Source organism: Muscardinus avellanarius, assembly GCF_963383645.1.
Source record: "Muscardinus avellanarius genome assembly, chromosome: 1".
In the NCBI taxonomy this organism is placed as follows: Eukaryota; Metazoa; Chordata; class Mammalia; order Rodentia; family Gliridae; genus Muscardinus; species Muscardinus avellanarius.
Window position 1 is genome coordinate 104,161,398 of NC_137786.1, and position 14,615 is coordinate 104,176,012.

Sequence of the window (14,615 nt, forward strand, 5' to 3'; positions counted from 1 at the left end):
TGCACCATCACACCCAGCAGCCGCCTCCTCCTCCTCCTCCTCATTATTATTATTAATATTTTGGTGGTACTGAGGATGGAACCCAGGGTCCTTCTACCTCCAGGCTACACTCCCAGACCCATTTTATATTTTATTTGGACACAGGGTCTCACTAAGTTGCTGAGAGCCTCACTAAGTAGCTGAGGCTGGCTTCGAACCTGCATGATCCTCCTGTCTCAGCCTCCCAAGCGCAGGGATTACAAGCATGCGCCACCACGCCCAGCTAGCCTTATTTTTTATTCATCATTTTGGAACAAGGTCTCACTAAGTTGTGGAGGGCCTCTTTAAGGCTGAGGCTGCCTGTGAAACTACAATCCTGTCTCAGCCTCCCAAGTACTGGGATTACAAGTGTGTGTCAGTATCCCCAGCTTCCAAAACCTTTTTATTATCACCTTCATACAATCAAAGGCTTTCTCCCTCTCAGCTCCACCCAATAGCACTGTGCACTAAGAACAGAAGTTCCCATCCATTTTAAACCTCTCTCAAAGGATTACCTACAGCCCAGATTCTATGACAGTTAAGATGGCCTCAGATTCCCACTGGCGCAGTTTTTGTGATACTGAGGATGGAACCCAGAGGAAATTTTCCTCCAAGCTATACCACCAGCCCTGTGTTCTTTTTGTTTGAAGCAAGGTCTTGCTAGGTTGCTGAGAGCCTTAAGTTGGTAAGGCTGGCCTTGAACCTGCACTCCTCCTGTCTCAGCCTCCCAGGTTCTGAGATTACAGGTGTGTACCACCACAGCTGGCCTGACCTAGTTGATAGAAGAAACTGGAAGCTTTCCAGCCTCAACCCCAAAGTGACAGTGATGCTTATTCTCTGAGAGAGCCTGAAGGTCCTTGAGCTCGAGACATGGTTGAGAGAGCTGCATATGAATTGTTCCTAGGGACAGAAAAGGTGAATCTTAAAAATGTATTTGGGAGCTGGGGCCTGGTGATACATACCTGTAATCCCACCTACCTAAGATGCTGAGGCAGGAGGATAGCCTAGGCAGTTTAGTGAAACTGTGTCTAAAAATATGAAAAGGCCTGGGAGGCTAAGACAGGAGGATCACAGGTCCAAGACTAGCCTCAGCAACTTAGCAAGACCCTGTTTCAAAAAATAAAAAATAAAAAAATAGGGCTGGAAGTATAGCTCAAAGTTAGAACACCTCTAGGTTCAATCCTCAATATTACCAAAGGGGGGGATTGGAACTAGGTAAACAAGTCATAGCCCACTCTTTTTTGGGGGGGGGGGTCTGGGGATGGAACCCAGGAGCATTTGACCTCCGACCTACAACCTCTGCTCTACTTTTTATTCTTTATTTTGAAACAGGGTCTCACTGAGTTGCAGAGGGCCTCACTAAGTAGCTGAGGCTGTCCGCGAACCGCTGTCCTCCAGGTCTCAGCCTCCCAAATGCTGGGATTACAAGCGTGCGCCACCACGCCCGGCTAACTATGGTATGGAATGATCAAATTTTACATTCCAGGTTGCTAGAAGATAGGCAGCCTATCATAGATACTGTCATGTAAGATCTCTTTACCTCTTTGTTTTTTGAACATCTGTATTTCTTAGGATTGCCACGTTTCCTTTCTGAAACCTAAATTTAGCAGAGAAAGCACTATTTGACCAAGTTGAGGAGTATAAGACAGGTGAGAAATTGAGCTAGGTTTAATAAAGGATGGCATTACTGGCTGCTCTCTTGTAATGAAAAGTTACCTCTGCCACTGTTGTTGTTGTTTGCGGTACTGAGGATTGAACTCAGGGGCATTCTACCTCTAAGCTATATCCCCAGTCCAATTTTTTTTTTTTTAATTCTTTATTTTGAAACAGGGTCTCATGAAGTTGCAGAGGGCATCACTAAGTAGCTAAGGCTGGCCACAAATCGCGATCCTCCTGTCTCGGCCTCTCAATATGCTGGGATTACAGGTGTGGTCCACCTTCCCCAGTTTTCTGCCGCTGTTCTTTCTGCCAGCTTTTTAGCTTCTTTTCAAGGCCTTCCCTTGGCACAAAGTAGTTTTTGGTGAGCGAACTAAAAACACCCTTTTTAGGACTTCAGATAAATGTTAAACCGGGCCTGAGGGCGCATGCCTATAATCCCAGCATTTGGGAAGCTGAAACAGGAGGATTGCAGTTAGAGGACAGCCTCAGCTATTTAGTGAGGCCCTTTGCAACTCAGCGAGATCCTATTTCAAAATAAAGAATAAAAAATAGAGCCGGGCGTGGTGGCGCATGCTTGTAATCCCACGCTTGGGAGGTGGAGACAGGAGGATTGCGCTGGTTCGAAGCCAGGCTCGCTGGCTTAAGAGATCCTGTTTCCAAATAAAGATATAAAAAATAAAACTGGGAGTGTAGCCCGGAGGTAGAAAGGTTTCCAGGAATCCCAGTACCACACACACAAAAAAAAAAAAAGAAAGAAAGGAAAAAGGAAATATAAGAACTTTTTTTTTCAGTACTGGGGATAGAACCCAGGGGCATTCTACCTCTTGAGCTATACCCCCAGCCCTATTTTTTATTATTTATTTTGAAATAGGGTCTCACTGAGTTGCAAAGGGCCTCACTTAAAAAAAAAAAAAAAGAATAAAAAAATGGGACCAGGGGTGTAGCTCAGAGGTAGAATGTTCTTGGGTTCCACCCAGTACCGCAAAAAAAAAAAAAAAAAAGAAAAGAAAAGAAAAAGAAGTTAAAACCCACAATTCAGGAGAATCATTCAGCAACTCACAAATTGACTTCATATAATTCAATGGTTTTGTGTCCCAGGAACATTTGGCTGTCCTATAGCTATTTTGCCTGTATGCTTTTAATTACAAGAAGAAATTATCTTAGATTACAATATAATTATCTTGGGAGTTATATTAAATATTAAACTATATTAGGTTACAAGGGTTCAAAAAATATGCCCAAATTGTATATGCTGATGAGAATATCACACAAGAATTCTTTTGAAGTTGAGTGCTTTGCAGTATTAATCTGGTTTTGAGTAGCATAGGGATCAGATTAAGATGGCCACTTAGAATTTGTTGGATTAGGGAGCTCTACTTCATGTTAGAACAGCTAGTGCCTTCTTTTGTTCTGTCTCAATTTATGGTAGTGTTCGTTACAAAAGGATGGTTTAGAGGTGGTGTATATTTTATACATAATTTGGTTGTCTCTATGTAACTTGATGAGACTGAAGCCAGATCAGACCCCTAGATTGGTTACATCAATACATATTCTATTACTACTTGACAGATCCACTCCCTTCTCTGCTAGTTTAATTTTTAAATAAATGTATTATCACACTGGAAAAATTAATTGAAATGTCTTTGTTCTGTGACAGTGACTTTGGTAGACTATATATGCCAGCAGTAGCAGCCAGGCATACTTCCAGTGTATTATTTGAATTGATTGACTAAGGATTTAGTTCAGTGATAGAACATGTGCCTAGACAGCCAAGGCCCAGAATTCAATCTCTAACACCAAAAAGTAAGCAAAATGAAATAATATAACTGAAAATTTGATCATCAGGAAATTGCTGAGATAATAAGAGGAGATATACTGACAGGTTAGAATTTTTATGTTTTTCATAACTGTCTTATTTATTTAAGTTTTTTGTGTGTGGGTCTGGGGATGGAACCCATGGGCATTCGATAACCCTTGCTCTATTTTTTCTTTATTTTGAAACCGGGTCTCACTAAATTGTGGAGGACCTCACTAAGTAGCTGAGTCTGTCCACTAATTGTGATCCTCTGGTCTCAGCTTCCTGAATGTTGGAATTACAAGCATGTGCCACACTTCAATTATTTAAGTTTTTTTTTTAACCCCTGCAACGCTGGGGATTGAACACAGAATCATTCTGCTGAGTTTTACTCCTAGCCTCCATTTACTTACTTACTTACTTACTTACTTACTTACTTACTTACTTGGGATGGGACCCAGGGGTATTCTACCTCCAAGCATCACCCCCAGCCCTATTTTTTATTCTTTATTTTGAAAGAGGATCTCACTGAGTTGCAAAGGGCCTCACTAAGTAGCTGAGGCTAGCTGTGAACCGCAGTCCTCCTGTTTTAGCTTCATAAATGCTGGGATTACAAGTGTGAACCACCACACCCAGCTTAAGAAAATAAATTTAAAAAAGGGAGGCTGGAAGCCAGGTGTGGTGGCTCACGCTTGTAATCCTAGCATTTGGGAAGCTGAGACTGGAGGATCATGGTTCACGGACAGCCTCAGCTACTTAGTGAGGCCCTCCGCTACTTAGTGAGGCCCTCCGCAACTTAGTGAGACCCTGTTTCAAAATAAAAAATAGGGCTGGGGTGTAGCTCAGAGGTCAAATGCCTTTGGGTTCCATCCTCAGACCCGCAATAAAAAAAAGGGGGGGGGTGGGGGGAGGCTGGAGTCAGGCACAGTGGTACAAGTTTGTAATCCCAGCGTTTGGGAGGCTGAGACAGGAGAATTGTGGTTCACAGCCAGCCTCAGCTACTTAGGCCCTTTGCAACTCAGTGAGACCCTGTTTCAAAAAAAAAAAAAAAAGATAAAAAATGGAGCTGGGGATGTTGATTGGAGGTAGAATGCCCCTGGGTTTCATCTACAGTACTGCCAAAAAATAAATGAATAAATAAATAAATAATTAGTTTCTTTGAAACAGGTTTTTATTAGGGTACTGAGAATCTCACTAAGTTGCTGAAGCTGGTCTTGAATTTTACCATCCTCCTGTCTCAGCCTCCCAAGTACTGGGATTATATCACACCTGGCTAATTATTTAGGATTTAATTTCTGTGTTCAAGTAGAATATAATGGTAAACCTTCGTTTGTCTGATTTATCTTTGTCCTAACATATTCTTTTTTTAACTCTATAAGGTTATCTAAATGATAAGTGTTCATTATGAAAATTAGAATACACATATAAAAAAAATTAAAAAAAATTTCTTACACTTCCATTACCTCTAGAGATAACAGTGTTGAATTGTAGCTGTCAGTGTAGATTGTCTTTCCATTGTTTAACTCTTTTGTGCATGTGGGTACTGGGGATTGAATCCAGGGCCTTGTGCATACTAGGCAAGCATTCTACCACTGAGCTATATCTGCAGTCCTTTTGTTTTTTTATTTAGAGACAGGGTCTTGAACTTGTGATCATCCTGCCTCAGCCCTCCTGAGTAGCTGGAATGTGCATGTGCCATGTGCCTAGATTATGTGTGTCTTTTGTGTGTGTGTGGTACTGGGGTTCCTGGAAACCCTTCTACCTCCGGGTTACACTCCCAGACCTATTTTTATATTTTTATTTGGAAACAGAGTCTCTAAAGCCAGCACAGCTGGCTTCGAACCTGCGTGATCCTCCTGTCTCTGCCTCCCAAGCATGGGGATTACAAGCATGTGCCACCATGCCTGGCTATGTGTGTCTTTTTAAAAACAAAATTATATGATACATAATATTTGGTAAGTTTGGCTTTTTCATTAACAGTTTGCTAGGAATATCTATCTGAATCATCACGTTTTATTCATTTTTTATATGTATTATAAAAATATTGTTAATTTTTGTGGTAGTGGGGATTGGACCCAGGGGCATTCCATCCCTGAGTTACACCTCCAGCCCTATTTTATTTTTATTTTGGAACAAGATCTCACTAGATTGATGTGAATCTCACTACTTGCTGAAACTGCCCTTGAACCTGCAATCCTCCAGTCTCAGCCTCCCAAGTACTGGAATTACAGGCATGTACCACCACATTCAGCCTTTATTTTTATTTTTAGTGGCTGCTTAGTACTCTTGTGAGATTTTATCATTTATTTAGTAAGCCCCCTTTGATTAGAATTTAAATTGTTTCCAATTTTTGCTATAATAGCATTATATCTAACCTCTTTTTCTGATTATTTCCATAGAATAACTTGGAGTAGGATACGTTTTAAAGGGATTTGCACATTTAAGGCTTTTGAAACATATTAGCTGGGTATTGTTGGTGCAAACCTGTAGTCCAGTACTTTGAGAGGCTGAGACAGGAGAATTGTAGGTTCAAGGCCAGCCTTAGCAACTTAGGGAGATTCTTCGGAACCTAGCAAGACCCTATTTCAAAATAAAAATAAAATGGGCTAGGAGTGTAGATTGTGATCTACATGGTACTCAGGTACCATGTCCCTGAGTTCACCTTCAGTACCAAAAACAAACAAACAAACAAAAAACCAAAAAATGTATTGCCAACTTTACAGAAAGACTATTCCAGTTTTCAGGCTCTTCGAATTGGTTTTATATGTATATTAATATCTGAAATTTTACTTAGTTGCAGAATGAAGAAGAGCCTGGGGAACCTGAACAGGCTGTAGGTGATGCTCCCCCACCCTACAGCAGCATCTCTGCAGAGAGTGCAGGTAGGTACTGAATGAGGTAATTACTGACTCAACATTATATCTTCTCTAGGATGTGTTTATTGCTATTTGCCTCTGCCTGCCTGCCTTTCTTTCTTTCTTTCTTTCTTTCTTTCTTTCTTTCTTTCTTTCTTTCTTTCTTTCTTTCTGGTACTGGGGGTGAAATCCAGGGGCTTTTCTATCTCCGGGCTATACTTTCAGACCTAATTTATATTTTATTTAGAAACAGGGTCTAAGTTTTTGAGAGCCTCACTAAGTAGCTGAGGCTGGCTTTGAACTTGTGCAATCCTCCTGTCTCAGCTCTGGGATTACAGGCATTCGTCACCACCCCCAGCATTGCATTAGCTTTCTTTAAATTGTCATTGGCCTTATTTTTAGTGTGAAGCCCAAGATTTAAAAAAAAAAAAAAAAAAAAAAAACTTGCCTCACTATTTTGAAAAACAGATAAAATCTCAATGGGGCTTTTTTTTTTTTATAGAGCTCAATTTCATTCCAGTGACTTTTTTTAATTAAAAAATTTTTTGGACTGGAGCTTGAATGCAGCAGCATTCTACCTCTGAGCTGCATTTCTAGTCCTTTTTACTTTTTATTTTGAAACAAGGTCTTGCTAAGTTGCCAAGGCTGACCTCAAGCCTGCTCTTTACCTGTCTCAATTGCCCAAGTACTGAGATCATAGTTATGTTCCACCACACCTGGCTTCCAACTGATTCTTAATATAAAAGAAGGAGGCTTTAGCAGCCGGGTGTGGTAGTACAATGCTTGTAATCTCAGCATTTGGGAAGCTGAGATAGGAGGATTGCGGTTCGTGGACAGCCTCAGCTACTTAGGCCCTTTGCAACTCAGTGAGACCCTGTTTCAAAACTAAAGGAAAAAAAAAAGATAAAAAAAAAAGTAGACTTTAGGAACTAGGTGATCATCTGATTTTTATTTTATTTATTTATTATTTATTTTTTGCGGTACTGGGGTTCTTGGAAGCCCTTCTATCTCCGGGCTACACTCCCAGACCTATTTTATATTTGTTATTTGGAAACAGGGTCTCTTAAGCCAGCGAGGCTATCTCCGAACCAGCACGATCCTCCTGTCTCCACCTCCCAAGCGCGGGGATTACAAGCGTGTGCCACCACGCCCGGCCTGATTTTTATTTTTACAATTTTTTTATTAGTTGTTTTGCCTGTTATCCTAAATCAGAAATGGACTATGTTGAATGTCTTTTATACTGGCTCTTTTTTCTTTTTCTTCTTTTGCAATACCGGGGATTGAACCAAGGGGCATTTCACTTCTGTGCTACACACCTGGTCCTATTTTATTTAATTTTGAAACAGGGTCTAGCTCAATTGCTGAGGGTTTGCTAAGGTGCTAAGGCTGTCCTTGGACCTATAATCATCCTGTCTCAGCCTCCCAAGTCCAGAGATTATATACATATGCTTGGTAAATTTTTTTTTTGTTTGTTTTCATATTGGGGATATGAACCTAGAGACATTCTACTTCTTAGCTATACCTCCAGCCCTTTTAATTTTTTTGTTTTTGGAACAGGGTCTCACTAGATTGCTGAGAGTCTCACTATCTTGCTGAGGCTGTCTTCAGATCCCAAGTACTGAGATTACAGGTGTGCACCACTATGCTGGCTGGTAAATTCTTAAAGAAATAAAAAATAGATGTCTCCAACTCTTTCATTCTATTTTATAGCTTAAACTTTTCTTGCCTTTAGTTTCTCATTTTATGCCAGGTTATTTATTTGGTTTTCATGTGTATTTGTGGGAGAGATGGGGCAAAGAAATGTCAGTAATTGGGGGCTTTTGGTAACTACAGTTTCTGGTAACCAGTTCTGATGTAATTCCTTAAAGTTGACTAGTTTGATAGAAATTCTTCTCTATTCTCCAAAACAGGACTCTGAGTGGCAAATATATGGCCATATGCCACTTACTACAGAACCCAACCTACTTTCAGAATACACAGGTGAATTGAAGATAGTATTTATCCCAGTGGAGCCCAGACATGGTCTCAGAATCCATTTCAGTAGGGCACCTTCCTTAGACAGTCCTTGTCAGCTGAAGTGAGATGAAACCTATTGGTATCTCTGTCTCTGAGGTTGCCATTATAGTTGTGTGGAACATAGGTTAGACAGTATTTCATCTCCCTTCTGACTTCAGTTTCTGAACTCTCAGTATTTTATTTCTATATTTCAATATTTTATTGAATAATATTTATATTATATAATTATATTACAATATAGTATTTATGTAATTATAATTATAATAGTATAATTATTATACTATTATAATTATATTATAAGTAATATTTTATTTTATTTCAATATTTTATTCCCTTTATTTCTATCTCTGTACTAGATAATGATTCTTTTACTTGTAAGCATCTGAGACTAATCCTGCTAACTTAAGGTTTGGAAGAATTCTAGGTTATCTCATGGAATCAAAATAAAGCTTTAACACCAAGACTTGTAAAAGAAATCACAAGGAGTAAATTTTGATTCAATTTTAGGCAGGCGTGGTGGTGCACACTTGTAATCCCAGTACTTTGGAGGCTGAGACAGGAGGATTGCAGGTTCGAAGCCAGTCTCAACAGCTTAGTGAGGCTCTTAGCAACTTATCAAGACCCTGTTTCCAAATTAAAAATAAAGTAGATCTAGGGATATAGCCTGGATGTAGAAGGCCCCTGGGTTCCATTCCCAGGACCACACACACACACAATTCACTCCTTTTCCTCTCCAGATCGTGTGTGTGTGTGTGTGTGTGTGTGTGTGTGTGTGTGTGTGTATTGATGTTTCATTAAACATACCTAGTGAAAACCCCAATTTATTATTAATAAGAATTTGGATTTCCTGTTTTAGTAATGAGAGAAGTCCTTTACGTTTAGCCATCCCAAACTATTAGAATAGAATTTTTTTTCCTGAATAATGTCTGAGTTTTACCTTCTGTAATTGTAAAAATTTTAAACATTTTTGGTATTCTACCTTGTTTACTCTTATTTTATATTCTTTGTTTAAATTTTTTTTTATTATTTAGGGATTATAATTAGAAACAATTAGAAAAGTATAAGATCTCTGGTAGTGGCCTTATTCAGAGGTGGCTTTATGAGATTTGTAGAACTGTTGGGGGGTACTAGGGATTAAACTGGGGCATTCTACTTCTGAGCTACACCCTCAGCCCTATTTTTTTTTTTTTTTGTGATACTGGGGTTCCTGGAAACCCTTCTACCTCATCCAGCTAATAAATTCCATTTTTAAAAAAACCCCCCCCTTTTTTTTTAATACTGAGGATTGAAACTAGAGGCATTCTACCTCTAAGCTACACCCCAGAAATAGTCTAATTAGGTATCTGAGAGCCTCCCTTCATGGCCGAGGTTGGCTTTGAACCTTCGGTCCTCCTGTGTCAGCCTCCCAATTACTGGGATTACAAGCATGTGCCACCATGCCCCACTTAGAAAAATCTTTTGAAATAGAGAAAAATCGTCTTTGGTACCTTCACTTAAGAGGTAAAAATATCAGTTATATTAATGTATTCATAATTACTATGGCAAATTTAAAGTATAGGTTTTAATTTATAAAATGTCTTGGTTTAGTGGTTGTGCCTGTTGGTAATTCCAGTACTTAAGAGGCTGAGACAGGAAGATCTCAGGTTTGAGGCTAGCCTCAGCTACTTAAGCCCTCCGCAACTTAGTGAAACCCTACTTCAAAATAAAGGAAAAAATAGGGCTGGGGGTGAGCACTGGAGGTAGAATGCCCCTGTGTTCAATCCCCAGTACCGGGAAAATTAAAAAAAAAATCTTGGTTAATAAACAAAAATTTTCTAGGAAGTTTTATGTGAAATGTTTATAATATATGCATCTATGTACATGTTATGTATGTATGTATGTATGTTAAATAATCATTTTGATGTGGAACAAAGTATATTCTTTACATTGGATTGCATGGTAGCTTTAATTTCCATTACACATTTTCCTATAAAAGTTTTTGTTATTTTTACTTTTCCTGATTAGATCTGAGTTGATTTCTCTATATAATATAAAGTAATGGTTAAGATTAACTTGTTTTTCTATGTAGATATCCAGTTAGCCCTACACCTTTTATTGAAAATATCTTTCTTCACTATACTAGTGTTACCTTTGGTATAAGTCAGGTGACTAGACAGATATAGATATAGATGTTTCTTGAATTGCTATTTCTGTTCTTTGGTTTATCCTCATGTACCCTGCTGTCTTAATTTTAGTTTCATAATCTTGATATCTAGTTGTAGGTTCATTAGCTTTTTTTTTTCTTTTCTTTTTTTTGCAGTGCTGGAGATTGAACTCAGGTCCACACTCATGCTAATCAAGTGTTCTACTACTGAGCTGTATCCCTAGCACTGTAATTGTCTTTTGGTTGTCATTCTATCTGAACTCTTAGGGAAATGACTGAGTTTTGTTTGCCACAGTTAATGGAATGACTTTATTTCTTCAGCTAATCACCGGACTTTTTTTTCTGTAGCATATTTTGACTACAAAGATGAGTCTGGGTTCCCAAAGCCCCCTTCTTACAACGTGGCTACAACACTGCCCAGTTACGATGAAGCAGAGAGAACCAAGGCTGAAGCCACCATCCCTTTGGTTCCTGGAAGAGTAAGTACAGTTGCCATTCATGTTATGTGAAGGGTTGCTTTGTGGGAATTTTCATTATCCAGTTTAGAGTTACTGTTTAGGATAGTACTGACTTATTGAACCTAAAGTTAATTTCAAACAGATGCATTTTCTTTTGGGTTTGTAAACTCCAGAAAGTCACTATTTAAGTTAGCTCATTTACTCTGTGTTTCTAAAACTGGTACTACACTTTCTTAAGTCTTCTGGGATGGATGAAATATCTTAGAACAGGAGCAGATTTAGTAGTAAGTATATCATCTTGATTCTATGCACTTAGTATTTTAGTGTTAGGTAGGTAGCTACTATGGAGGTCCATGGAAAGAACAAATATGTTTAACTTCATAGAATTAAGCTAATAAAAGGAACTTTTAACATTCATCTAGATGAACCCTACACCTTCAGCAATTAAGGTCCTGCCATTTGTGAAGATTTAGTGAATTCAGATCCCATCTAGCCAGCGGTAAAGTAATGAGGGCTGGGATGTGAAGTAAGCCAACACACATTTTGAGCGCTCTTGGTTCTTGATGTTAGACTTAAAAGTGTGGTTTCATAACTACCCATGCAGGTCAAGGTTGATGTTGGTAGGACCTTGGGTTTAATATTGGGAGAATAAGGGGCAGACTACAGGAATGTGGGGGAAATCAGGGCTCCAGACTCTAAGTCTGGAGAAAGCTGGAAAGAACAATAAAAATAAGAAGAGACGCCTTGACTAACAGCTCCTCTTTTCATAGACTGCACCTACTATGAAGAGCAGAGCTTCTAAAACTACTACTTGACAGAAATAGTTTATGAGAAATAGTAGGCTGATCCTACATGGGTAAAGTACACTCAAATCTTGTAGGTGCCAGGGAGAAACTAAGAGCCTTCATGGAGCTTATCTAAAAATAAAACAGTCATAACATAGCTGCCATATATTGAAAGGAAACAATGTGGTTGTTATTGTGCTCAATGCTCTTACATATTTTGTGTATTGTTTCTAATCACAGTAATCTCTCAAGATAGAAAATATATTATCTCCATTTTATAGATGCAAAAATTTAGATCCAGAGAGATGATGTAATGCCTAAAGTCATTTGCCTTATATGTAAGTAGCAGAAGTAAGAGTCAACCCCAGATAGCCCAGACTTATGAGTCCTTCCTGGTACACTGTACTCTGTAGAATTGTTAGAATAGATGGAAAGTAGATAAGTATGGATATAAGCTCTGATTAGTAACAGAAATCTTCAGAATCCATGCATTAGACAAGTGCACACATCTAGGAAGCTTTTTTAAGACAGTTTCACTGCCTTGCCTGGGTTGGCCTTGAGCCTGCAGTCTTCTTTTCTGACCTCAAACTCATGACCTTCAGTCTCCAAGTAACTGGGGTTACAGGTGTGTGCCAGGACGCAGAGGAGGACTTTTATTCAGCAGGCATGTATAGGGAACTTTTAATACAAGATGCTATATATTTTGAAGTGGATAAGTTAAAAAGCTTTGTATTTCTCAAAAATAACATTTAGTAAATACGTGGTGTAGCTTGCATGCGTGTTACTGACGATGGAGCCAAAGGGCATTCTACCTCTGAGCTACATGCTAGACCTATTTTATTCTTTTATTTGGAAACAGAGTCTCACTAATTTGCAGAGCACCTCACTAAGGAGCTGAGGCTGGCGGCAAATCTGCGGTCCTCCTGTCTCCGCTTCCCAAGGACTGGGATTACAAGTATGTGCCACCATGCCTGGCTTCTAGTTGTGTGTGTGTGCAAGAGTCTGGGGGTGGAACCCAGGGGCATTTGACCTCCGAACTACACCCCCTGCCCTATTTTTATCTTTTTTTTTTTTTTTTTTTTTTTTTGCGGGTCTGGGGATGGAACCCAGGGGCATTCGACCTTCGAGCTACACCCTCTGCCCTATTATTTATTTTTGAAACAGGGTCTCACTAAGTTGTGGACAGCCTCATTAAGTAGCTGAGGCTGTCCACGAACTGCAATCCTCTGGTCTCAGCCTTCTACTTTTAATCTTGAAACAGGGTCTTACTAAGTTGCGGAGGGCCTCATGAAGTAGCTGAAGCTGTCCACAAACTGCGATCCTCTGGTCTCAGCCTCCCAAATGCTGGGATTATAGGCATGCACCACCATACCCGGCTTCCTAGTATAATTTTTAAAAAAGCAAAAAAGGTTTGTAAATCCCAGTATTTGGGAGGTTGAGACAGGAGGATCTCATTTCATGGACAGCCTCAGCTACTTAATGAGGTCCTTTGCAACTCAGTGAGACCCTGTTTAAAAATAAAAAATAGAGCAGGGGGGTGTAGCTCAGAGGTCAAATGCCCCTGTGTTCCACCCCCAGTACTGCTAAATAATAAATAAATAAATAAATAAATAAATAAATAAATATAAAGCTTTGTATAGGTCAGGAGACAAAACTTAAAATCCAGGTATGGCCCACTAATAAAGTCATATCTACACTGCACAAGAACAGTGAACATCAAAGAACTATGACTTAAGTGATCATGGGAGACATAGAAAGATGTGATTGGAATTGGCCTTTGTAGCCGGGCGTGGTGGCGCACGCTTGTAATCCCCGTGCTTGGGAGGCGGAGACAGGAGGATCATGCAGGTTCAGAGCCAGGCATGCTGGTTTAAGAGACCTTGTTTCCAAATAAAAATATAAAAAATAGGTTTGGGAGTGTAGCCCGGAGGTAGAAGGGCTCCCAGGAACTCCAGTAGCACCAAAAAAATAAATAAATAAAAGAAGAATTGGCCTTTGTAGAATACTTGGAATACTAGGCTGAAACATTTAAACTTAGTATGTAGAGTCCTTCAGAGTTTTGTTTTGTTTTGTTTTTTGGTGGTACTGGGGGTGGAACCCAGGGGCTTTCTACCTGCAGACTATACTCCCAGACCTATTTTATACTTTATTTGGAAACATGGTCTCACTAAGTAGCTGAGGCTGGCTTTGAACCTGTGCGATCCTCCTGTCTCAGCCTCCCAAGTGCAGGGATTACAAGCATGTGCCACCATGCCTGGCTTCTTCAGAGTTTTTAAGCAGGAGCACGAAAGGACTAGTATGGTATTTTGGAAACATTAGCCTGGTGATAACTTATGGGAGGAGCCATGATACCAAAGATGGGAAGAACAGTTAGAAAGAATTTATAATATTATTGGAAATTATGTCCATGGCCAGGCGTGGTGGCGCACGCTTGTAATCCCCGTGCTTGGGAGCGGAGACAGGAGGATTGCACAGATTTGAAGCCAGCCGTGCTGGTTTAAGAGACTCTCTTTCCAAATTTAAAAAACATATAAAAATGGGTCTCACCAAGTTGCTGAGAGCCTCACTAAGTAGCTGAGGCTGGCTTTGAACCTGTGCGATCCTCCTTTCTCAGCCTCCCAAGCGCTGGGATTACAAGCGTGCGCCACCACACCTGGCACTATGCTCATCAGTTTCATTTGAACCAAAGCAATAAATTTTCTCCTTGGTACTCATATTTACCCCTCTCCCCTTTCTTTGTTTTTCTTGTTGTGTCTTTTATTTTCTTCTGGTACTGGGGATTGAACTGAGGGACATTCTACCTCTGAATTACACTTCCAGCCTTAATTTTTCTTTATTCTGAAACAAGGTCTCACTAAGTTGTAGAGGGCCTCACTAAGTAGCTGA

General features: G+C 39.7%; 1 protein-coding gene across 1 annotated transcript in view; it reads left to right on the forward strand.

Annotated features, from left to right (window-relative positions):
* Positions 1-14,615, forward strand: part of NDFIP1 (Nedd4 family interacting protein 1) — a gene marked incomplete at both ends in the record, with an annotated part of 41,114 nt that overhangs the window by 16,792 nt on the left and 9,707 nt on the right. The window contains 2 exons of the mRNA XM_080695286.1: positions 6,267-6,354; positions 10,835-10,965. Coding sequence (XP_080551412.1) covers positions 6,267-6,354; positions 10,835-10,965 — 219 coding nt within the window. The remainder of the gene's footprint in view (positions 1-6,266; positions 6,355-10,834; positions 10,966-14,615) is intronic.